This window comes from Narcine bancroftii, unplaced genomic scaffold (genome assembly GCF_036971445.1).
Source record: "Narcine bancroftii isolate sNarBan1 unplaced genomic scaffold, sNarBan1.hap1 Scaffold_287, whole genome shotgun sequence".
NCBI lineage: Eukaryota > Metazoa > Chordata > Chondrichthyes > Torpediniformes > Narcinidae > Narcine > Narcine bancroftii.
Genome location: NW_027212022.1, coordinates 1 through 26,707, shown reverse-complemented (window position 1 = coordinate 26,707; position 26,707 = coordinate 1). Strand labels below are relative to the sequence as shown.

The 26,707-nt window shown below is 49.1% G+C and overlaps 1 protein-coding gene across 2 annotated transcripts; it reads right to left on the bottom strand.

Moving 5' to 3' along the window:
* Window positions 1-13,900: 13,900 nt before the first annotated feature.
* Window positions 13,901-21,348, bottom strand: LOC138750871 (zinc finger protein ZFP2-like). 2 transcript variants are annotated; one of them, XM_069912981.1, is made up of 3 exons: window positions 21,092-21,348; window positions 17,443-17,683; window positions 13,901-15,701 (listed from the first exon to the last, which is right to left on the bottom strand). In XM_069912981.1, the coding sequence occupies exon 3, from the start codon at window positions 15,673-15,675 to the stop codon at window positions 14,269-14,271; it is 1,407 nt and encodes a 468-aa protein (XP_069769082.1). In that variant the 5' UTR covers window positions 15,676-15,701; window positions 17,443-17,683; window positions 21,092-21,348; the 3' UTR covers window positions 13,901-14,268. The 2 variants fall into 2 exon arrangements, with proteins under 2 accessions (XP_069769082.1, XP_069769081.1); XM_069912980.1 differs by lacking the exon at window positions 17,443-17,683 and having other exon boundaries at window positions 21,092-21,347.
* Between the last annotated feature and the right edge of the window lie 5,359 nt (window positions 21,349-26,707).

Here is a 26,707-nt window from a genome sequence, read left to right as displayed (position 1 = left end):
AACTAACGCTTGTGTGTCTCATCCATCTACCACCTGTGTTTCTCGTCCAACTAACGCTTGTGTGTCTCATCCATCTAACACCTGTGTGTCTCATCCAACTAACGCCTGTGTGTCTCATCCATCTAACGCCTTTCTGTCTCATCGATCTACCACCTGTGTGTCTCATCCAACTAACGCCTGTGTCTCATCCAACTAATGCTTGTGTGTCTCATCCATCTAACACCTGTGTCTCATCCAACTAATGCCTGTGTGTCTCATCCAACTAACGCTTGTGTGTCTCATCCATCTAACACCTGTGTGTCTAATCCAACTAACACCTGTGTGTCTCATCCAACTAACGCTTGTGTGTCTCATCCATCTAACCCCTGTGTGTCTCATCCAACTAACGCCTGTGTGTCTCATCCATCTAACGCCTTTCTGTCTCATCCATCTACCACCTGTGTTTCTCATCCAACTAACGCTTGTGTGTCTCATCCATCTAACTCCTGTGTGTCTCATCCAACTAACGCCTGTGTGTCTCATCCATCTAACGCCTTTCTGTCTCATCGATCTACCACCTGTGTGTCTCATCCAACTAACGCCTGTGTCTCATCCAACTAACGCTTGTGTGTCTCATCCATCTAACACCTGTGTGTCTCATCCAACTAATGCCTGTGTGTCTCATCCAACTAACGCTTGTGTGTCTCATTCAACTAATGCCTGTGTGTCTCATCCAACTAACGCTTGTGTGTCTCATCCATCTAACACCTGTGTGTCTCATCCAACTAATGCCTGTGTGTCTCATCCAACTCACCCCTGTGTGTCTCATCCATCTAACACCTAGGTGTCTCATCCAACTAACGCCTTTCTGTCTCATCGATCTACCACCTGTGTGTCTCATCCAACTAACGCCTGTGTGTCTCATCCAACTTACACCTGTGTGTCTTATCCATCTAACACCTGTGTCTCACCCATCTAACACCTGTGTGTCTCATCCATCTAGCGCCTGTGTGTCTCATCCATCTAACACCTGTGTGTCACATCCATCTAACACCTGTGTGTCTCATCCATCTAGCGCCTGTGTCTATCATTCATCTAACGCCAGTATGAATCATCATTTAATGATCGTATGTCACATCCTTTTAGTTTTTAAAATTTTTTTATTTTTCACACTCTAAACCATATTGACCAAGATGCATACAGACATTTTTCTTCCTAAATATATACAGTGTCATTTTCTTCCCCTTTTTCCCCCCTCCCTCCCTCACTCCCTTCCCCATTTATTTAAAGTTCAATCTATATGATACATTAAACCCATTAAACAATGTTGTCACTTAATAAAAATAAAGAAGAAATTTTACTGAGTCAGTTCTTTTCATTATCTTCTCCTTCTGTCATTTTAGGTGGTGAATTTCTCTATTGTGTTTCATGTATGGCTCCCATATTTGTTCGAATATTGTGATGTTATTTCTTAAATTATATGTTATTTTTTCGAATGGAATACATTTATTCATTTCTATATACCATTGTTGTATTCTCAAGTTATCTTCTAATTTCCAGGCTGACATAATATTTTTTTTTTGCTACAGCTAGGGCTATCATAACAAATCTTTTTTGTGCACCATCCAAATCGAGTCCAAATTTTTTGTTTTTTATGTTACTTAGGAGGAAGATCTCTGGGTTTTTTGGTATATTGTTTTTTGCGATTTTATTTAATATCTGGTTTATATCTTCCCAAAATGTTTTCACTTTCTCACATGTCCAAATTGCATGAATTGTTGTTCCCATTTCCTTTTTACAGCGAAAACATTTGTCAGATACTGTTGGGACCCATTTATTTAACTTTTGAGGTGTAATGTTTAGCCTGTGTATCCAGTTATATTGTATCATACGTAACCTCGTATTTATTGTATTTCTCATAGTTCCAGAGCATAACTTCTCCCATGTTTCATTCTTTATCTTTATGTTTAGATCTTGTTCCCATTTTTGTTTAGTTTTACCATTTGTTTCCTCATTCTCCTTTTCTTGTAGTTTAATATACATGTTTATTACAAATTTTTTGATTATCATTGTGTCTGTAATCACATGTTCAAAATTAATTCCCTCTGGTAACCTCAGACTGCTTCCCAATTTGTCCTTCAAGTAGGATTTCAGATGGTAGTATGCCAACACTGTATCGTGAGTTATATTATATTTATCCTTCATTTGTTCAAAGGATAATAATTTATTTCCCGAAAAACAATTTTCTATTCTTTTGATCCCTTTTTTCTCCCATTCTCTAAAGGAAAGGTTATCTATTGTAAAAGGGATTAGCTGATTTTGTGTCAGTATTAGTTTTGGTAGTTTGTTTTATTCCTTTCTACATGAATCTTCTTCCAAATATTGAGCAGATGATGTAATACTGGAGAATTCCTACGTTGTACCAATTTTTCATCCCATTTATATAATATTCAGGTATCTTCTCCCCTATTTTGTCTAGTTCTAATCTAGTCCAATCTGGCTTTTCCCTTGTTTGATAAAAATCTGATAGGTATCTTAATTGTGCGGCTCTACAATAATTTATAAAGTTTGGCAGTTGTAAGCCTCCTTGTTTATACCATTCTGTTAATTTATCTAGTGCTATCCTTGATTTCCCCCCTTTCCATAAAAATTTCCTTATTATTTTCTTTAACTCCTCGAAGAATTTCTCCATCAAGTGTATTGGCAATGCCTGAAATAGGTATTGTATCCTTGGGAAAATGTTCATTTTAATACAGTTTATCCTTCCTATTAGTGTTAGTGGTAAGTCTTTCCAATGCTCTAAGTCGTCTTGTAATTTTTTCATTAGTGGATAATAATTGAGTTTGTATAGATGGCCGAGGTTTTTACTTATTTGTACACCTAGGTATCACATTGCTTGCGTTTGCCATCTGAATGGTGATTCTTTCTTAAATTTTGAGAAATCCGCATTATTCATTGGTATTGCTTCACTTTTATTTGCGTTAATCTTGTACCCCGACACTTCTCCATATTCCTTCAATTTCTTATATAATTCTTTATTGATAGTTCTGGTTCTGCTAAGTATACTATAACGTCATCTGCAAATAAATTGATTTTATATTCCTTGTCTTTTATTTTTATCCCTTTTATTTTATTTTCTGTTCTTATCAGTTCTGCTAGTGGTTCTATGGCTAACGCGAACAATAAGGGCGATAGTGGGCATCCCTGCCTGTTGATCTGCTTAATTTAAATTGTTTTGATATACATCCATTTACTGTCACTTTTGCCAATGGCCCCTTATATAATGCTTTAATCCAATTAATATATTTCTCTGGTAAGCTGTATTTTTGTAGTACTTTGAATAAATAATTCCATTCTACTCTGTCAAAGGCCTTCTCTGCATCTGAAGCAACCGCGACTGTTGGAGCTTTATATCCTTCTGCTGCATGAATTAAGTTAATAAATTTACAAATATTGTCTGTTGTTGTCTTTTTTTAATAAATCCAGTTTGGTCTAGATTTACTACTTTTGGTACATAGTCGTCTAATCTGTTTGCGAATAGTTTAGCTATTATCTTATAATCTGTGTTAAGTAAAGATATTGGTCTATATGACGCTGGTGCGAGAGGCTCTTTCCCTGTCTTCGGTAGTACTGTAATTATTGCTGTTTTGCATGAATCTGGTAAGCTTTGTGTTTTATCAATCTGGTTGATTACTTCCAGAAGGGGAGGAATTAATAAATCTTTAAATATTTTATAGAATTTTATTGGGAATCCATCCTCTTCTGGTGTTTTATTATTCGGTAGTTTTTTTATTATCTCTTGTATTTCTACTATTTCAAATGGTTTTATTAATTTATTTTGTTCCTCTTTGTAATTTTGGTAGTTCAATTTTAGTTAAAAATTCATCTATTTTGTCTTCTTTCCTTTCGTTTTCAGTTTGATATAATTGTTCGTAGAATTCTCTGAAGTTTTCATTAATCTCCGTTGGATTATATGTGATTTGCTTGTCTTTTTTTCCTTAATGCCACTACCATTCTCTTAGTTTGTTCTGTCTTAAGCTGCCATGCTAGAATTTTGTGCGTTTTTTCTCCTAGTTCATAATATTTCTGTTTTGTCTTCATTATGTTCTTCTCCACCTTATATGTTTGTAGTGTTTCATATTTTATTGTTTCATCTGCCAATTCTCTTCTTTTAGTTGTGTCTTCCTTCATTGCTAATTCTTTTTCTATATTTGCTATTTCCCTTTCCAACTGTTCTGTTTCCTGGTTGTAGTCCTTCTTCATCTTAGTTACATAACTTATTATTTGCCCTCTGATGAACGCTTTCATTGCGTCCCATAGTATAAACTTATCTTTCACTGATTCTTCTAATTTCTTTTTTAAGTCCTCTACTTCCATTTCTATGGCTGTTTCTCATTCTTCCACCTTGTCCACTCTTTTTCCTATATCTGACATGATCATCTTTAATCTATTCATTTTTTCTTCTGTACTTTTTACTCTTCTTTTTATTTCACTGAATTCTTGTGACTGCCATTCTTTTACTGATTCCATATATTCTTTAAAAAAAAATATCCATTGTCTTGCCCTTCCCTTCATCTTCCATTTCTCTGTGTTCTTCCTCTTCTTCTTCTGAGTCCATTCCAGGATCTGTGTCCTTTACCTCTGTCTCTTCTGGTTTTCTTGTTGGTTTGTTTTTTTTATTTTGTTGGGTATTTTTGGTCTTCTTATTTTTATTAGTAGTGTCTTGCTGCTGGTCTTCTTCCTCTGGGTTGGTCATCTGTTGTTTCTTTGATTTCTTTTTACTCTCTTCTTTCTTGCTCTTGTTATTTTCTGTTTTCCTCTTGCTGCTTTGTTGTGGCTGTCAATTTCAGCTGTGGAGATCGACTCCTCAGCTGGTCTCCCCTCCCGTCAGTGTTATTTTTGTCTTGCGCATCGCGCATGCGCGATGGCGTACTTTTGTTTGGCTCCGTGAGCCATTTTTGTAGTCCCGAGTTTGGGGCTTCAACTTACCTTAGGGAGCAGGCTTCTCTCTCTCTGCGGCGGGCCTCCTCAGACAGGTAAGACCTTCACCTTCTTCTTCCGACGTCTTTTCTTCTTCTCTTCTTCCCGTTGCTTTTGGCTTTTCTTTTTTCGCTGCCATTTTCTCCACACCTTTATTTTCACTTTATTTTGGTTTTTGTGTTTGTGCCTTTGTTTTTACACTGTCTTTTTTTTACTTTTCTGGAGAGGGCTGGAGTTCACCGACCGGCCACTACTCCATCACGTGACTCCTCCCGCGGCGGCGGGTGTTGAGGTCAGGGCTGGGGCCTGGTCGGATGTTGCTTTGTGAGGTAGGGCGAACGTCATTGCGGCGAGGAAGGGTTGTACCTTATGCACTCGGCGTCTGTCCCGTGACGTCAGGCGCTGCCGTGCGGTGGAGTCCTTGCTCTCATTGGACGAGAGCTCTGAGGAAGAAATGTTTGAAATGGAGTGGTGATTTGGCTTCACATGAAGCACTGTGTTTGACAGTGGCCATTTTGGAGCGACAGACTACAGCAAAGTGGCCATTTTTATGGCACTTCTGGCACCTGGCTTTTCTCGCCGGGCACTGGGACCTGCTGTGCTTGTTTCTACCACAGAAATAACACTTAATAAAATAGGGCAGCGTAGTGGCAGTAGTAGGGTAGAGTGGGGGGGCATCCTACTCACATCAGAGTGTGGGGTCCAGCCCCGAGGGTACATGTCCATACTTAAGACTGTAGCCTCCATTTTCTCTGCAATCCAGATCACGTCCTCTAAGTTTTCTCCCCCGTGCTCTAGCAGGCGCTGCCTTACCTCATTTGATCGAACCCCTGCCACATAGATCATCTGTGGTCTCCGCAGCAGTTCTGTCTGTGGAGACACAGTCCCTGACCATTGCCATTAGTGCCTGAATATAAGCTTTACAGGACTCACCGTGCTGTTGCCTCCTTGTAGCAAGTTTGTACCGAGCATAGACGCTGTTCACTGGTCACTCATAGAGCCCTTTCAGCATCTTCATGGCTGCGGTGTAAGTGGTCGCATCTTGGACACTCTGGTAGACTTGTGGGGACACCATAGTCATCAATATTAGTACTCGATGGTTGTCCTCTCTCACGGCAGGATCAGAGAGCTGTAAGTATGATTTGAAGCATCTCACAGAGTACTTAAAATCATTCGAAGCTGGAGCTAACTGTGGGTCGATGTCGAGGCGTTCCAGCCATAGCATATGCTCTATCCCTTCAAAATTTTTTAGTTAATAAAATTGTAATGCGTGTTGAAAGAACCAAAGACTTGTTGATCCAAACCAAGGCTTTTATTAACTAAACGAATGGAGCATATCACAAGTAGGTCAACCAGTCCAGAATGACCTGGTCTGGCTAGGAGCAACCCTTTAAGACCTGCCAGTAAGGTGTGGCTACACTCTCAGCCAATCACAGTCATCCTACACTACCATCTGTATATACACACATTGGTGATAGAATCTGTACTATCACATTGTGTTCAGGACTGTTAGTTAATAAACTGTGTTCAGGAATGTAATTTACTAAAAAGTGCTCAGGACCGTTGGATAATAAATGGTGCTATGGACTTTTAGTGATCAAGACAGTTAATAAAAATTTCCCAGGACTGTTAGTTAACAAACTGTGTTCAGGACTGTTAGTTAATAAATTGTGTTCAGGACTGTTAGTTAATAAACAGTACACAAGGCTGTTAGTTAATAAACTGTGTTCAGGACTCTTAGTTAATAACAGTGGCCAGGAGTATTTGTTAATAAAATATGATAATGACTTTTAGTTAATAAACTGTTTTCAGGAATGTTAGTTAATAAACAATTTCCAGGGCCGTTAGTTAATTAAAGGTGGCCAGTCTGTTAGTTAATAAACTGCGTCCAGGATTATTAATTAATAAAGAGTGCCCAGGACTGTTTGTTAATAAACAGTACACAAGGCTGTTAGTTAATAAACTGTGGCCAGGACTGTTATTTAATAAACTGTGTTCAGGACTGCTAGTTAATAAACAGTGCTCAAGGCTGTTAGTCAATAAATTATCTTCAGGACTCTTAGTTAATAAATAGTACCCAGGAATGTTAGTTAATAAACTATGTTCAGGACTGTTAGTTAATAAACAGTGTCCAAGGCTGTTAATTAACAAACTTTGTCCAGGACTGTTAGTTAATAAACAGTACACAAGGGAGTTAATATTAAACTGTGTTCATGTTTATTAGTTAATAAACAGTGGCCAGGACTGTTTGTTAATAAAATGTGATAAGGAATTTTATTCAATAAACTGTGTTCAGGATTATTAGTTAATAAACAATGCCCAGGACTGTTTGTTAATAAACAGTGCCCTGATGAGTTAGTTAATAAAAGATGGCCAGATTGTTGTTTAATAAACTGTGATCAGGACTGTTAGTTAATAAACTGTGTTCATGACTGTTCGTTAATAAACTGTCCCCAGGACCGTTCGTTAATGAACTTTGCCCATGACTATTAGTTATTAAAAAGTGCCCAGGACTGTTAGTTATTAAACATTAGCTTGGAATGTTAGTTAAGAAACTGTGTTCAGGACTGAACTTATATAAACTGTGCCCAGGTCCTTTATCTAACAAATAGTGTTCATGACTGTTAGTTAAAAAACTGCACAAGGACTTTTAGTTAATAAACGGTGTTCAGGACTGTCGGTTAATAAACTGTGTTCAGCACTGTTAGTTAATAAACAGTGTTCAGGGCTTTTAGTTAATTAAAGGTGGCCAGTGTGTTAGATAATAAACTGTATCCAGGATTATTAGTTAATAAACAGTGTGCAGGACTGTCAGTTAATGAACTGTGTTCAGGACTGTTCATTAATAAAATGTGCCCTGGTCTGTTAGTTAATAAACTCAATCAGCAATGCTAGTTAATAAATTGTGTTCAGAACTGTTAGTTAATAAATATTGTCCAGGCTGTAAATTAACAAACTGTGTTCAGGACTGTTAGTTAATAATGTGTTCAGGACTCTTAACCATATAACCATATACAGCACGGAACAGGTCAGTTTGGCCCTACTAGTCCATGTCGGAACAAATCTCCACATTCCTAGTCCCACTGACCAGCACCTGGTACATACCCCTCCAATCCTCTCCCCTCCATGTAATTATCCAGTCTTTCCTTAAATGTAAATAACGTCCTTGCTTCAACCACCTCTGCCGGAAGCTTATTCCACACCCTTTGCGTGAAGAAATTTCCCCTCATGTTCCCCTTATAATTTTCCCCCCTGCAATCTCAAACCATGGCCTCTGGTTTGAATATACCCCACTCTTAATTGAAAAAGCCTATCCACGTTGACTCTCTCTGTCCCTTTTAAAATCTTGAACACCTCCATCAAATCCTCCCTCAATCTTCTACGCTCCAGAGAAAAAAGCCCCAGGCTGCTCAACCTTTCTCTGTAACTCAAACCCTGACATCCTGTCAATATTCTCGTGAACCTTCTCTGCACTTTCTCTATTTTGTTTATATCCTTCCTATAATTCGGTGACCACAACTGTACACAGTACTCCAAACTTGGCCTCACCAATGCTTTGTACAATTTCATCATAACATCCCAACTCTTAAATTCAATACTCCGATTTATGAAGGCCATCATTCCAAATTCCTTCTTCACCACACCATCTTTGAGGGTACTATTTACCATAACTCCTAAATCCCTTTGTTGCTCTGCACTCCTCAATTGTCTACCATTCAATGTATATGTCCTATTTAGATTTGCCTTTCCAAAATGCAACACTTCACACTTATCTGTATTAAATTCCATCAGCCATTTCTCAGCCAACTCCTCTAGCTTTCCTATATCTCTTTTTAAGCTACGGTAATCTTCTTCACTGTCCACAATACCACCAATCTTTGTATCATCTGCAAACTTACTTATCCAATTTACCACCCCTTCTTCCAGATCGTTAATATATATAACAAACAATAGTGGACCCAGGACCGATCCCTGAGGAACTCCACTAGTCACTGGCCTCCAATTTGGCAAACAATTTTCTACCAGTACTCTCTGACACCTCCTATCCAAACATTGCTGAATCTATTTCACTACCTCCTTATTTATACCTAATCCTTCCACCTTTTTTCCTAACCTTCTGTGGGGAACTTTGTCAAAAACTTTACTAAAGTCTAAATAGACAACATCCACAGGCTTCCCTTCATCAATCTTTTTTGTAACCCCCTCGAAAAACTCTAAGGTTTGTTAAGCATGATCTACCCCTGACAAAACCATGCTGACTACTACCTATCAATCCCTGTTCTTCCAAATATTTGTAAATGCTATCACTCAGAACACTTTCCATCAACTTACCCACCACAGACGTCAGACTCACAGGTCTATAATTTCCAGGCTTACATTTGGACCCTTTCTTAAACAGCGGAACAACATGAGCCACCCTCCAATCCTCTGGCACTACCCCCGTGACCAGTGACATCCTAAATATCTCTGTTAATGGCCCCACTATCTGTACACTAGTTAATAAACAGTGGGTAGGACTGTTTGATAAAATAAAATGTGATAAGGACTTTTAGTTAATAAACTGTGTTCAGGAATATTCGTTAATAAAATGTGCCCAAGACTGTAAGTTAATAAACAGTGACCAGAACTGTTAGTTAATGAACTGTGTTCAGTACTGCTAGTTAATGAAGTGTACCCAGGAATGTTAGTTAATAAAGAGAGTCAAATGCTGTTAGTTATTAAGCTCTGTTCAGGACTGTTCGTTAATAAATTGTGCCAAGGACGGTTAGTTAATAAACTGTGTTCAGGACTGTTAGTTAAAAAACTGCGCAAGGACTTTTAGTTAATAAACGGTGTGCAGAACTGTCGGTAAATATACTATGTTCAGGACTGTTCATTAATAAACTGTACCCAGAACGGTTAGTTAATAAAGTGTGTTCAGGCCTCTTAGTTAATAAACTGTGATCAGGACTGTTCGTTAATAAAATTTGACCAGGACTTTTAGTTAATAAACAGTACCCAGAACTGTTAGTTAATAACCTTTGTTCAGGACTGTTCATTTATAAAATGTGCCCAGGGCTGTTAGTTAATAAACTCTGATCAGCAATGCTAGGTAACAAACTGCTTCAGGACTGTTAGTTAATAAACAGTACACAAGGCTGTTAGTTAATAAACTTAGTTCAGGACTCTTAGTTAATAAACTGTGGCCAGGACTGTTACTTAATAAACTATGTCCAGGACTGTTAGTTAATCAACTGTGATCAGGACTGTTAGTTAATAAACTGTGTTCAGGAATATTCGTTAATAAAATGTGCCCAAGACTGTTTGTTGATAAACAGTGCCCAGAACAGTCAGTTAATGAACTGTGTTCAGGACTGTTCGTTAATAAAATATGCCCAGGACTGTTAGTTAGTAAACTCTGATCAGCAATTCTAGTTAATAAATTGTGTTCAGGCCTGTTAGTCCAAGGCTGTTAATTAACAAACTGTCCAGGACTGTTAGTTAATAAACAGTACACAAGGCTGTTAGTTAATAAACTGTGCTCGTGATTGTTCATTAATAAACTGTTCCCAGGACCGTTCGTTAATGAACTGTGCCTACGACTATTAGTTACTAAAAATTGCAGAGGAGTGTTAGTTATTTAACATTAGCTTGGAAATTAGTTCATAAATTGCACCCAGGTCCTTTATCTAATAAACAGTGTTCATGACTGTTAATTAAAAACTGCACAAGGAGTTTTAGTTAAAAAACTGTGCCCAGGACTGAAAGTTAATGAACTGTATTCAGCAATGTTCATTAATAAAATTTGACCAGGACTGGGACATAATAAACTGTGTCCAGGATTGTTAGTTAATAAACTGTGATCCAGACTGTTATTTAATAAACTGTGCCCAGGACTGTTAGATCATAAACTGTGCTCTGGACTGTTTGTTAATAAACTATGTTCAGGTCTGTTCATTAATAAATTGTGCCCAGGATGGTTAATTAATAAACTGTGCCCTGAAGAGTTAGTTAATAAAAGTTGGCCAGATTGTTAGTTAATAAACTGTGTCCAGGACTGTTATTTAATAAACAGTGTCCAAGGCTGTTAATTAATAAACTGTGTTCAGGACTCTAGTTAATAAACAGTGCCTAGGACTGTTTGTTAATAAAATGTGATAAAGACTTTTAGTTAATAAACTGTGTTCAGGGTTATTAGTTAATAAATAATGCCCAGGACTGTTTGTTAATAAACAGTACCCTAAAGAGTTAGCTAATAAAAGGTGGCCAGATTGTTATTTAATAAACTGTGTTCAGGACTGTTCGTTAATAAAATTTGCCGAGGAATGTTAGTTAATAAAACTGTGATCAGGACTGTTACTTTAAAAATTGTGTTCAGGACTGTTTGTTAATAAACAGTGTTCAGGGCTGTTAGTTTATAAACTGTGCCCAGGACAGTTAGTTAATAAATTGTGATCAGGACTTTTAGTTGATAAACAGTGCCCAGTACTGTTACTTTATAAACGGTGTACAGGACTGTCATTTAATAAAGAGTGCCCAGGACTCTCTGTTAATAAACAGTCCCCAGGACTGTTAGTTATTAAACAGTGTGCAGGACTGCAACTTTACAAACTGTTTTCAGGACAGTTAGTTAATAAACTGTGTTCAGGACTGTTTCTTAATAAACATTGACCAAGACTGTTAGTTAATAAACAGTGCCCAGGTCTGTTAATCAATTAACTGTGCCCAGGACTCTGTCAGTTTATAGACTGTGTTCAGGAGTTAGTTAATAAACAGTTTTCAGGACTGTTAGTTAATTAATTGTGCCCAGGACTGCTGGTTAATAAACGTTGGCCAAGAATGTTAGTTCATAAACTGTGCCCAGGACTGTTGGTTAATAAACTGTGTTCAGGACTGTTAGTTATTAAACGGTGTTCAGGACTGTCACTTAAAAAAAATGTGCCCAGTATTGTCTGTTAATAAACAGTGACCAGAACTCTTAATTAATAAAGTGTGATCAGGACTATTAGTTAATAAACTGTGTTCAGGACTGTTAGTTAATAAAACATGGCCAAGACTTTTTGTTAATAAAACATGTTCAGGACTGTTAGTGGTCAGGACTATTAGTTTATAAACCGTCGTTCATGGCTGTTAGTTAATAAATTCTCCCCAGAACTTGTTACTTCGAACCCACTAACCTATTCTGCCCATGGTCCCATGTCTTCTCCAACTTCAGTGGGCAAAATCTTCTCGTTTTTAGCCCATCTATACCATCATAATTCTTTCCACATCTGTTTAATCTCTCCTAAATCTACGACACTCTTGGAAATAATGTCCTAACCTGTTAAATCACTGGTTCTCAACCTTTTTCTTTCCACTCGCAGACCACTTTAAGTAATCCCTATGCCATCAGTGCTCTGTGATTAGTAAGGGATTGTTTAAGGTGGTCTTTGCGTGGGAAGGGAAAATTGAAAATCACTGCTCCAGACCCAATTGTTACTGAAAAATTTTGCTGGAGATAAATGGTCATTGGCCCATTTTCTTTGGAGTTATGAAACTGTGCACACTAACGAGTCAATGAGGTACGATTAAATAGTGGTTTTCAAACTTTTTCTTTTTACCACAGACAGCCTTAAGTAATTCCTTATTAATCACAGAACACACGTGTTATATGGCGTGTTATATGTTATATGGCGAGTTATATGGTGTTATATGGCGAGCTCTCCACTGGCCACCGTGACAGAGGTGCACCAAAGAAAAGGTACAAGGACTGCCTAAAGAAATCTCTTGGTGCCTGCCACATTGACCACCGCCAGTGGGCTGATAACGCCTCAAACCGTGCATCTTGGCGCCTCACAGTTTGGCGGGCAGCAACCTCCTTTGAAGAAGACCGCAGAGCCCACCTCACTGACAAAAGGCAAAGGAGGAAAAACCCAACACCCAACCCCAACCAACCAATTTTCCCTTGCAACCGCTGCAATCGTGTCTGCCTGTCCCGCATCGGACTTGTCAGCCACAAACGAGCCTGCAGCTGACGTGGACTTTTTACCCCCTCCATAAATCTTCGTCCGCGAAGCCAAGCCAAAGAAAAAAAAAATTAATCACAGAGCACTAATGGCATAGGGGATACTTCAAGTGGTTTGTGAGTGGAAAGATAAATTTTGAGAACCGCTGTGTTAAACCTTTCCCTGGAACTCAGCTTCTTAAGTCGCAACAACATCCTTGTGAATTTTCTCTGCGCTCTTTCAATCTTATTGGAACGCAACCTTCCTTCTTCTGGACTTGATTGCCGTGCGCCGGCTGAATGCCTTCTATGCCGCCCAGTGCCTCCACCTTCAGATAACCCAATAATCCCCCCCACCCCAAGGTCTCTGCTTTTGCATTCAACACAAAGGCAGGCGTAGCCCAATGCTTTCTCCACTGCCCTGTCTATCTTTTGGTGAGTGCTGTCAATTGGGCAAAGGGCTCTTTCAGTGCAGTCCCTGAGTTTAACATCAATGGCCCCGCCAAATTCAAGTTTTGTTTTTTTCCCCTGGATTGTCCTGGCCGGTTGCATCACTGTGTGGGACGGTTGCTGCAGGGAAATGCTCATGGTCAATCCACAGGACTATCAGAGAAGGGAGCGGATCACTGGAACCTCCCTCTCTCCCCCCCATTTGATCTAACTGGATCATTGTCTGAAGAGGCCATGCAAAATCCTTGAGGACCCCTTCCACCCCACACACAGCATTGTCCAGCTGCTCCCGTCAGGAAAGGGATACAGGAGGATCAGAGCCAGCACCAGGCTGAGGAACAGCTTCTTCCCACGGGCAGTGAGAATGCTGAACAACCAAAGGCACTAACCATCCAACACTCTCATATTTACAAAATATTATTTATTTGTATATATGAATACGTGTCCTGCATGTGTACTTCTTGTCTGTATGTGCATTATGTCTGGTCGTGTGTCTGTGCATTTTGTACCGAGGACTGGAGAAAGCTGTTTTGTCAGGTTGTATTTGTTTACTTTATTCAGGATTCGCTCCTCTTACAGGACAGAAGGGGAGAGAGAGGCATCACGCTCAGCTCTTGACAACACGAACCCCCCAATGGTGGGTGGGGTAAGATGGCGAAAGAGCTTCCTGCTGGACCCAGTGCCCATGAGGGGCAAGGAAGGTGGAGGTGGATGGGAGGAGAGCGCTGGACCCAGCAACTGCGAGGGGTGAGGAGGAGGGGGGGGGGGGGAAGAGCGCCGTACCCAGTGACTGCGAGGAAGGTGAGGGTGGGAGAAGAGCGCCGGACCCAGTGACATCAAGGAGGAGGGTGGGAAGAGAGCTGCAAGAAAGCAGCTGAACCAACCCCACCCCCCCCTCAGGTATGTGAGCGCTGGTGCACGGACAGAGAGGACGAGGTGCTGAAGGACTTGGCACACAGCGGGCACTGGAAGGGCCGCTCGCCTGAATGGATGCGGCGGTGGTTGAGCAGGCTGGAGGACTGAGCGAAGGCCTTGTCGCAGGTCTCGCACTTGAAGGGCCGCTCACCGGTGTGGGTGCGCTGGTGGTTGAGCAGGGTGGAGAGCTGGGTGAAGGAGCGTCCGCACGCCTCGCAGTGGTGGGGCTTCTCGCCCAGGTGGATGCGCTGGTGGTTGAGCAGGGTGGAGAGCTGGGTGAAGGAGCGGTCACACAGCTCGCACTGGAAGGGCCTCTCGCCAGTGTGGGTGCGCTGGTGCTTCAGTAGGTCGGAGGAGCGGGCAAAGGTGCGGCTGCAGCTGCGGCACTGGAAGGCCTTCTTCCCGGCGTGGGTGCGCTGGTGGTTGGCCAGGTTGACCAGCTGCCCGAAGGTGCGGCCGCAGACTTCGCAGCGGTGGGGCCTCTCGACGGCCTGGCCCCGGGACGGCAGGTCAGGGCAACGAGACCCCTCCTCGCCAACATGGGCTTGCCGCCGGTGGTGCAGCAGCTTGGAGGAGGCAGCGAAGGACTTGCCACAGGCCCCGCACTGATAAGGGCGCTCGCCGTCATGGGCCCGCCTATGCATAGCCAGCGAGGAGTCATAGGCGAAGCGTCGGTGGCACACTGGGCACTCGTACGGACGCTCGCCGGCGTGGCTGCGCCGGTGCACGGCCAGTTGGGTGGGCTGTGCGAAGGCCTCCTGGCACACGTCACAGAGGAAAGGCCGATCGCCAGTATGTGTGCTGCGGTGTACCAGGAGCTGGGCTGGCGTGGCGTAGGCCTTGCCGCAGTCCGGGCAGCAGTGGGGGGTCTCAACAGGCATCTGTTCTGGCCCCTCACCACTGATGTCCACCACCGGCTCCTTGCTGCTAGTGTGTGTGCGCTGGTGGGTGAGAAGGGTGGAGTACTGGGCAAAGGCGCGGGGGCACTGTGGGCACAGGAAGGGCCGCTCACTGGTGTGGGTACGACGGTGGGTGAGGAAGGTGGAGGACTGAGCAAAGGTGCGGGGGCACTGCAGGCAGCGGAAGGGCCTAGAGATGGGTGGATCAGACAGACAGGGGGACGGGTCCTGCCTCCTCCTGACCACTTGCCGCCCCATCGCTCGCCGGGGGCGCTGCAGGAAGTCCCTGGCCTGCCCTCCTGCTTCTTCCTCCTCCTGGTCCTCCATACACAAATCCTCCGTCTCCTCCACTTCAGGCCCCTCCACCTCCAGCTCCTCCACCTCTGGCTCCTCCTCCTCTGTGCACTCCTCTTCCATCTTCACCATCTCTTTCACCTCCTGGACCCTCAATGAGTGGTCCTGCTGACATGTGACGTCTTTACCATCCATCGCCCCCACGTTGTCGATGCGGATTCCTAGTAAGGGGGGAGGGGAAAGGTTTGTAATGTCGATAGGAACATGGTCTGGACACATCTGCTCCTTTACCTATTCTATGTCCCCATGTGGTCCCCTACCTGCTCCCACCACAGGTGAGGCCCTATCAGACATACAAGGACCCAACAGTGAACGGTGGGGAGGGTTGTAGAACAGAGAGAGCTTGGGATACGGGAACTGGCACAGTGAACAGTTGTAGAACAGAGGGACTTTCACCCGAAAACCTGACCTCCACAACCACCTATGGCAACAAATTCCACAGATTCATAGCCCTCCCCTGAATAAATTCCTCCGCATTTCTGTTCTCAGCAGACACCCTTCAATCCTGAATTTGTCCCCTCTTGTTGCAAACTCTCCCACTGCAGGAAGCAACCTTTACACATCTACTCTGTCCATGCCTTTCTGTTAAAATGGACCCAAGAATACTTGATAAACAAACACAGTTACCAAGGGATTTATAGATGCTTTGCAAAGCATGAGAACTCAGTTACAGCAAGAAGCACTCCCACCTGCAGCTAGTCTCACCACAAGGGAGTCTGTCGCATGGCTCACAAGATGCATATTTTTACCGACAAATTCCCAGATTTTCAAAACATTCGAACAGACTTTTCCATATACCTTTCTGAGGATGTTTGTTAGGATTTGTTATACGGGGTCCTGTTCCTAATCCAATTGTTACAAGAATGTTCTCTGTTTCTCAACTTTTGTTACTACTTTAGGACTCATATTCTCATTTCTACATTTGAAATGTTTCAATGAGATCCCCCCCTCGTTCTCCTAAATTCCAACATATGAAGGCCAAGACCTATCAAATGTTGATCAGACGATTTTAAATTTAGTCATACAGCGCGGTAACAGGCCCTTTCGGCCCATAAGCCTGTGCTGCCCAATTACACCCCATTGACCTATGTTTTGATCGGTGGGAGGAAACCTGAGCCCCTGAGAAAAACCGATGCAGACATGGGGAGAACTTACAAACTTGTTACACCCAGCATGGGATTTGAACCCTGGTTCCAATCGCTGGCACTGAAACAGTGCTGCGCTAACCCCTACGCCAACCGTGCCCTCCTTTCATCCTAGTGAACCTCCTCTGAACCCTCTCAAATATTAGCTCATCCTTTTATAAATGAGGAGCCCAAAACTGCTCACAATACTCCAAGCAAGGTGGAATATAAAGCTTCAACATCTCATCCCTGCTCTTATATTCTAGTCCTTTTGAAATTAAAGCCAGCATTGCATTAGCCTTCTTCAGAACCGGCACAACCAGTTAAGTTTACCTTCAGATTATCCTGCACAAGGACTCCCAGGTCCCTTTGCATCTGGGAATTTTCAATTTTATCCCCATTTAAAGAACAGTCGGCCCATTTATTTTTTTCTACCCAAGTGTGTGACCAGACACTTTCCAACATTATATTTCATTGGCCACTTCTCTGCCCATTCTCTTCATCTATCTTAGTCCTTCTGCAGCCTCTGTGTTTTGATACGACCTGCTCCTCCACCTACCTTCCTTATCTGCAAACTTGGCCACAAAGCCATTCATTCCATCATCCAAATCATTAATATACAACACAAAAAGAAGTCCCAACACTGACCCCTGTGGACACCACGAGCAACTGGCAGCCAATCTGAATATGGTCCCTGTGTTCCAACTCTCTGCTTCCAGCCAATCAGCAAATACTCTGCCCACGCTAGGACATTTTCTGTTCTACCCTAGGCTCTTACCTAAATGGTCTCGTGTGGCACTTTGTCAAGTCCTTCTGAAAATCCAGATACACGACATCCATTCCATGTCCCTTATCCACCCTGCTTGTCCCTTCCTCAAAGAATTCCATAAGGTTTGTCAAGCCACATGTTGTGGCTGTCAGAGTCATGGCTAAAGGATGGATGTCATTTGGAGCTGAATATCCAAGGATAAACAGTGTATTGAAAGGATAGGCAGGTAAGCAGAGGACGTGCCGTGGCTCTGTTGGTAAGGAACAACAATAAATCATTAGAAAGAGTGACCTAGGATCAGAAGATATAGAATCAATGGGTTGCGTTCAGAAATGGCAAGGATAAAGATACACTGTTGGAGGTTATATACAAATCTCCAAACAGCAGCCGTGATGTGAACAACAAATTGCAATAGCAGATAGAAAAGGCTTATAGATTCTGGTATGGTCCTGGAGGACTGGAAAATCGCAAATGTCACCCACCCCAAGGAAGCAGCAGAAAGGAAATTATAGACCGGTTAGCTGATGTCAGTGATTGGGAAGATGTTGGGAGTCGATTGTCAGCAAGGTTTACTTCATGCATGCATCTACATGCATGCTAAAATCCCTCATGACACAGCTCTTCAAGCTTTTTCTATCTGCTATTGCAATTTGTTGTTCACATCACAGCTGCTGTTTGGAGATTTGTATATAACCGCCAACAGTGTGTCTTTACCCTTGCCATTTCTGAACTCAACCCATTGATTCTATATCTTCTGATCCTAGGTCAACTCTTTCTAATGATTTATTGTTGTTCCTTACCAACAGAGCCACGGCACATCCTCTGCTTACCTGCCTATCCTTTCAATACACTATTTATCCTTGGACATTCAGCTCCAAATGACATCCATCCTTTAGCCATGACTCTGACAGCTACAACATGTGTTGCTATACGACAAGACCATCCACTTTATTTCTTATGCTGTGTGCTTTCAAATACAAAACCTACAGCCCTTTTTTTTATTACTTTTGACTCGGTGTCCCTGCTGCATTGCAATGCATCACCTTGGCCTCAATTTTGTCCTTACAAACTCCTTAACAGTTGTCCCTTCTTGTGTGTTAACCACCTCTTTCTCTGCCTCTTCACTTTGGTTCCCAACCCTCTGCGAATCTAGTTTAAACCCTTCCCCCAAAAGCATTAGGATATTGGTTTCCCTCCAGTTCAGGTACAACCTGTCCCATTTGTACAGGTCACCCAGTCCCCAGCACAGTTAGGGTTGGAAACTACCCCTGAATGCTGGCACTGTGAGGCGGATAAAGGGGACTTCGTTCATGAGCTTTGGTCTTGTCCCAGAATTCGAGAGTTTTGGATTATGACAGATAGTATATTGGTGAAATTTCAGGTATCCAAATTCCTTTTTGCCCAGACTCTTGGGAGACACACTTGGGTTATTTGGGCAAGTATAATGGTAGGAAGACAAAATGTACTGAGAGATTGGAATAATTTGGTGGGGGGAGGGGGTGGAACCATCATTTCTGGAGTGGGCCTCAGGTCAAAATGTCAGCGTTTGAATGCAGGACTTACAAACTGTTTGATAAATTGGACATCTACACACAAAAAAAGGGATAAATATCTAGGTTTCCTGCGGGGGGGGGGTGGGGGGGGGGGAGGGAGGGAGTGGTGGATGTACTGGTGAAGTATATTAATGAAAGGCAGTTGTTTTCTATTAGAGGTCTAAATAGACACATATGGTTATTCTATTGATATTTTTTGCTGCCACGTTTCTTTTTCAAGAACTAAATAAAATGTAAATTAAATGAAAGGATGTGTTAACGTTGGAGAGGGTTCAAAAGAGGTTCATGGGACAATTCGGGAAATGAAAGGGTTATCATGCAAGGAGCGTTTGCAGCTCTCATCGCAGACTCGTTGGAATTTAGGAGAATTATATTTAAATTCAGACGTACAGCATGGTAACAGACCTTCCGGTCCACGAGCCTGCACCACCAATTATACCCAATTTCACCTGAGGGGAGAATCTATGCCCCATTCAGTGCCCATTTCCTATTCACTCAGTTGTGGGAAGTAAGGAAAACAAGTAGTGAGGTCATGCAACCTATACAGATTAAAGAGGAAGTGTTTGCTGTCTTAAAGCAAATAAGATATTTCCTCAATCCTTGAGGGAGGCTAGTGTAGAAATTGTAGGGGCTCTGGCAGAAATATTTAAAATGTCCTTAGACGTGGGTGTTGGTGCCGAAGGATTGGAGGGTAACTCACGTGATTTAAAAAAGGCTCCATAAGTAACCCTGGAAATTATAGGCTGGTGAGCCTGATGTCAGTAGTAGGTAAATTATTGGAAGGTGCTCGAAGAGATCAGATATACAATTATTTGGAAAGCCAGGGACTGACTAGGCCTAGTCAACATGGCTTTATGCTTAGTAGGTCATGTTTAACCAATCTTGTATAATTTTTCAAGAAAGTTACCAAGAAAGTTGATGAAGAAAAGGCTGTGGACTTTAGTAAGGTCTTTGACAAGGTTGCACATTGGAGGTTAATTAGGAACGTTCAGACGCTCGGTGTTCATGGTGAAGTAGTGAACTGGATTCATCATGGGTGGATGGGAGAAGCCAGAGAGTAGTGGCGGATGATTGCTTCTCAGACTGGAGGCTTGTAACTAGTGGTGTGCTTCAGGGATCAGTGCTGGGACCAATGTTGTTTGTCATCTATATTAATGATCTGGATGATAATGTAGTAAATTGGATCAGCAAGTTTGCAAATGACACTAAGATTCGAAGCTTTGTGGACAGCGAAGATTTTCAAAGCTTGCAGAGGGGTCTGGACCAGATGGAAAAATGGGATGAAAAATGGAGGATGGAGTTTAATACAGAGAAGTGTGAGGTGCTGCATTTTGAAAGGACAAACATGGTAAATGGTCTGGCACTAAGGAATGCAGTAGAACAGAGGGATACATAATTCCCTGAAAGTGGCATCACAGGTGGATGGGGTTGTGAAGAGAGCTTTTGGGATATTGGCCTTCATAAATCAAAGTACTAAGTCTAGGAGTTGGGATGTTATGGTAAAGTTATTTAAGGCACTGGTGAGGCCAAATGTGAAACATTGTGTGCAGTTTTGTTCATCTAACTACATGAATGATATCATTGAGATAGAAAGATTGCAGAGAAGATTTAGTAGGATGTTGCCTGAAATTCAGGAACTGAGACAGGTGAGTCCGGGCAGGTGGAGGGGCAGGGACTGGTGAGGAGTGGGACTCTGTGATGAGGGGGCATGGTTTGTGTGTAGGGAGTGGCCTGTGTTTTGGGGTGTTGCTTGTGTAGAGGAACATGGGAGGGGCTGATTAGGGGAGTGACTAGTGTGTAGGAGGTGTTGGGGCTGATTAGGGGCGTGACTAGTGTGTAGGAGGTGTGGCTTAAATAGAGGGTGTGGCTTGTAATAAGAGGCCGTGGTGTGCAAGGGAGTGGCTTGTGTGTAGGGGAGCGGCCATGACGGAGGCGTGGCGTGCTGCAGGGGGCGGTGCACATGCGCAGCTCCATCTCTATCCCTAAACTGATGGGGGGGGGGGGAGATGAGAGGCCGCGCCTCCACATCCGGTTTCCAGAACCTTCTGCGGCGTCGTCCCCCATATTCTTCCCCCACTCCGCCCGCCCGGCCCCCGCTTCCTCACCTCTCGCCCCGCTCCGCTCGCCGCCTCCTCTTGACCCGCCGCCGTCCGCCCGTCGACTGAGGCCGACGACCCCCTCGGGGAGGACGGGGCGGGCTCCGCGTCCCTGGGCGGGGCTTCGGACCTCCAATCGCCTCGCTCTGCGCTCCTGACCGACCCCAGCCCCGGCCAACCGGCTCCTAGGTCCCGCCCCTGTCCTGGGGCACCCGTCCGTCAATCACAGCGTGCTATCGCGCGTCCTCTTCTCTTCACTGACTTATCACCGCGTCTGCAGGATCCCGCCCCTATCTACACTGCTGAAGTAACCAATGGTAGATGGCGACCCGCCCCCTTGCTTCATTCGGATTGGCAGGACCAGGTGGCCATCCAGGCTGCGCGGATCCTTGGCGGGAGGCACGAGCGCAGCGGTTGGAGTTGGAATGGCGAGTGCGTGTGTGGTGGGGAAGTCGTCGGAGAGTAAGCGCCGCCATGATGCGATGGCGGCTTGGCTGGATAGCCAGAGGTTTTGGCACCGAAATTCCCACCCAAACAAACGGCCAGCCATGGATGCACGATGGGGAAAGGGGTTGGTCGCCACAAAACGGTGGAAATAGGAGCTATCCCAAGAGAGATTTCCTATTTTAAAACCCCACTCCAGGTTCTGGTGTGGTCCCAACGCAGACGAAAGGACATTGCAGGGAGCTCATCCCGGGCACCCGATCACAGGGTGGAATGTCTTTCATTGCAGGGACCGGACACTGCACTGCAGAAGGACAGGAGAGCGGACATTGGCAGAGAGAGTGAGATGGCTGGGCAGAGCCTTTGAGCGCCCAACAGCAGCCGGTTTCCCCTTGCGAAGGGGTCAATGGCCAAAAGAGTGGTGACCTTTGGTGGTTAGAGAAATGGTGAAAGATAGAGAAGGGTGGTTGGCTTCAACCGCCCCCTGTCCCGGTCATCTCTGCCATTGACCCCCAACACCAGGCTCGACCGCTTCCACCCCGCTCAGCCCCCCACCCCGCAAACCTCCCAATCAGTTCGTACCCAACACTAACCATGTCACTCCGCTCGGCCCACCCACCCATTCTCTCACCCCGCTTGGCCCTCCACCAACTCCCCCACCCCATTCAGCCCCCCCCCCCGCTAACTCTCTCACCCAGCTCGGAACCACCACTAACCCCGTCACCCTTCTCGGCCCGTCACCGACTCACCCACCCCATTCAGCCCCCCACCAACTCCCTCACCCCACTCGGCCCCTCACCCTGCAAACGCTCCCATGCCACTCAGACCCACCACTAACCCTGTCACACTGTTCGGCTCCCCACCATCTCCCCCACCCCGCTCGGCCCACCCACCCATTACCCCACCCTGTTCAGCCCACCCACCCATTTCCCCATCCTGCTCAGCCCACCCCGCTTGGCCACACACCCCACTTGGCCCACCCATCTACTTTCCCCACCCTGCTCGGTCCCCCCACCCACCGGGCTCTGGCCACCCACCCACTCCCCCCACCCACCGGGCTCTGGCCACCCACCCACTCCCCCCACCGGGCTCTGGCCACCCACCCACTCCCCCCACCCACCGGGCTCTGGCCACCCACCCACTCCCCCCACCGGGCTCTGGCCACCCACCCACTCCCCCCACCGGGCTCTGGCCACCCACCCACTCCCCCCACCGGGCTCTGGCCACCCACCCACTCCCCCCACCGGGCTCTGGCCACCCACCCACTCCCCCCACCGGGCTCTGGCCACCCACCCACTCCCCCCACCGGGCTCGGCCCACCCACCCACTCCCCCCACCGGGCTCGGCCCACCCACCGGGCTCGGCCCACCCACCGGGCTCGGCCCACCCACCGGGCTCGGCCCACCCACCGGGCTCGGCCCACCCACCGGGCTCGGCCCACCCACCGGGCTCGGCCCACCCACCGGGCTCGGCCCACCCACCGGGCTCGGCCCACCCACCGGGCTCGGCCCAACCACCCACCCACCCACTCCCCCACATCCACTCCCCCCACTGGGCTCGGCCCACCCACTCCCCCCACTGGGCTCGGCCCACCCACTCCCCCCACCCACCCACTCCCCCCACCCACTCCTCCCACTGGGTTCGGCCCACCCACTGGGCTCGGCCCACCCACTCACCCACTCCCCCCACTGGGCTCGGCCCACCCACTCCCCCACTGGGCTCGGCCCACCCACCCACCCACTCCCCCCACCCACCCACTCCCCCCACCCACCCACTCCCCCCACCCACCCACTCCCCCCACCCACTCCCCCCACCCACCCACTCCCCCCACCGGGCTCGGCCCACCCACCGGGCTCGGCCCACCCACCGGGCTCGGCCCACCCACCGGGCTCGGCCCACCCACCGGGCTCGGCCACCCACCGGGCTCGGCCCACCCACCGGGCTCGGCCCACCCACCGGGCTCGGCCCACCCACCGGGCTCGGCCCACCCACCGGGCTCGGCCCACCCACCGGGCTCGGCCCACCCACCCACCCACTGGGCTCGGCCCACCCACCCACCCACTGGGCTCGGCCCACCCACCCACCCACTGGGCTCGGCCCACTCACCCACCCACCCACTCCCCCCACTGGGCTCGGCCCACCCAACCACTCCCCCCACTGGGCTCGGCCCACCCACCCACTCCCCCCACTGGGCTCGGTCCACCCACCCACTCCCCCCACTGGGCTCGGCCCACTCACCACCCACCCACTCCCCCCACTGGGCTCGACCCACCCACCCACTCCCCCCACTGGGCTCGGCCCACCCAACCACTCCCCCCACTGGGCTCGGCCCACCCACCCACTCCCCCCACTGGGCTCGGTCCACCCACCCACTCCCCCCACTGGGCTCGGCCCACCCACCCACTCACTCCCCCACTGGGCTCGGCCCACCCAACCACTCCCCCCACTGGGCTCGGCCCACCCACCCACTCCCCCCACTGGGCTCGGCCCACCCACCCACTCCCCCCACTGGGCTCGGCCCACCCACCCACCCACTCACTCCCCCCACCCACCCACTCACTCCCCCACTGGCTCGGCCCACCCACCCACTCCCCCCCACCCACTCCCCCCCACCCACTCCCCCCACTGGGCTCGGCCCACCCACCCACCCACTCCCCCCCACCCACCCACTCCCCCCCACCCACTCCCCCCACTGGGCTCGGCCCACCCACCCACCCTCTCCCCCCACCCACCCTCTCCCCCCACTGGGCTCGGCCCACCCACCCACCCTCTCCCCCCACTGGGCTCGGCCCACCCACTCCCCCCCACTGGGCTCGGCCCACCCACTCCCCCCCACTGGGCTCGGCCCACCCACTCCCCCCCACTCCCCCCCACTGGGCTCGGCCCACCCACTCCCCCCCACTGGGCTCGGCCCACCCACCCACCCACTCCCCCCCACCCACCCACTCCCCCCCACCCACCCACTCCCCCCCACTGGGCTCGGCCCACCCACCCACCCACCCACCCACCCACCCACCCACTCCCCCCACCCACCCACTCCCCCCCACCCACCCACTCCCCCCACCCACCCACTCCCCCCCACCCACCACTCCCCCCCACTGGGCTCGGCCCACCCACCCACCCACTCCCCCCCACCCACTCCCCCCCCCACCCACTCCCCCCCACCCACTCCCCCCCACTGGGCTCGGCCCACCCACTCCCCCCACCCACCCACCCCCCCCACTGGGCTCGGCCCACCCACCCACCCACCCCCCCACCCACCCACCCCCCCACCCACCCACCCCCCCACCCACCCACCCCCCCCACCCACCCACCCCCCCCACCCACCCACCCCCCCCCACCCACCCACCCCCCCCCACTGGGCTTGGCCCACCCACCCCCCCACCCACCCACCCCCCCCACCCACCCACCCCCCCCACCCACCCACCCCCCCCACCCACCCACCCCCCCCACTGGGCTCGGCCCACCCACTCCCCCCACCCACCCACTCCCCCCACCCACTCCTCCCACTGGGTTCGGCCCACCCACTGGGCTCGGCCCACCCACTCACCCACTCCCCCCACTGGGCTCGGCCCACCCACTCCCCCCACTGGGCTCGGCCCACCCACCCACCCACTCCCCCCACCCACCCACTCCCCCCACCCACTCCCCCCACCCACCCACTCCCCCCACTGGGCTCGGCTCACCCACTGGGCTCGGCTCACCCACTGGGCTCGGCCCACCCACCGGGCTCGGCCCACCCACCGGGCTCGGCCCACCCACTGGGCTCGGCCCACCCACCCACCCACTGGGCTCGGCCCACCCACCCACCCACTGGGCTCGGCCCACTCACCCACCCACTGGGCTCGGCCCACTCACCCACCCACCCACTCCCCCCACTGGGCTCGGCCCACCCAACCACTCCCCCCACTGGGCTCGGCCCACCCACCCACTCCCCCCACTGGGCTCGGTCCACCCACCCACTCCCCCCACTGGGCTCGGCCCACTCACCCACCCACCCACTCCCCCCACTGGGCTCGACCCACCCACCCACTCCCCCCACTGGGCTCGGCCCACCCAACCACTCCCCCCACTGGGCTCGGCCCACCCACCCACTCCCCCCACTGGGCTCGGTCCACCCACCCACTCCCCCCACTGGGCTCGGCCCACCCACCCACTCACTCCCCCCACTGGGCTCGGCCCACCCAACCACTCCCCCCACTGGGCTCGGCCCACCCACCCACTCCCCCCACTGGGCTCGGCCCACCCACCCACTCCCCCCACTGGGCTCGGCCCACCCACCCACCCACTCACTCCCCCCACCCACCCACTCACTCCCCCCACTGGGCTCGGCCCACCCACCCCACTGGGCTCGGCCCACCCACCCACTCCCCCCCACCCACTCCCCCCACTGGGCTCGGCCCACCCACCCACTCCCCCCCACCCACTCCCCCCCACCCACTCCCCCCACTGGGCTCGGCCCACCCACCCACCCACTCCCCCCCACCCACCCACTCCCCCCCACCCACTCCCCCCCACCCACTCCCCCCACTGGGCTCGGCCCACCCACCCACCCTCTCCCCCCACTGGGCTCGGCCCACCCACTCCCCCCCACTGGGCTCGGCCCACCCACTCCCCCCCACTGGGCTCGGCCCACCCACTCCCCCCCACTGGGCTCGGCCCACCCACTCCCCCCCACTGGGCTCGGCCCACCCACTCCCCCCCACTGGGCTCGGCCCACCCACTCCCCCCCACTCCCCCCCACTGGGCTCGGCCCACCCACTCCCCCCCACTGGGCTCGGCCCACCCACCCACCCACTCCCCCCCACCCACCCACTCCCCCCCACCCACCCACTCCCCCCCACTGGGCTCGGCCCACCCACCCACCCACCCACCCACCCACCCACCCACTCCCCCCCACCCACCCACCCACTCCCCCCCACCCACCCACTCCCCCCCACCCACCCACTCCCCCCCACCCACCCACTCCCCCCCACCCACCCACTCCCCCCCACCCACCCACTCCCCCCCACCCACCCACTCCCCCCCACTGGGCTCGGCCCACCCACCCACCCACTCCCCCCCCACCCACTCCCCCCCCCCACCCCACTCCCCCCCACCCACTCCCCCCCACTGGGCTCGGCCCACCCACCCCCCCCACCCACCCACCCCCCCCACCCACCCACCCCCCCACTGGGCTCA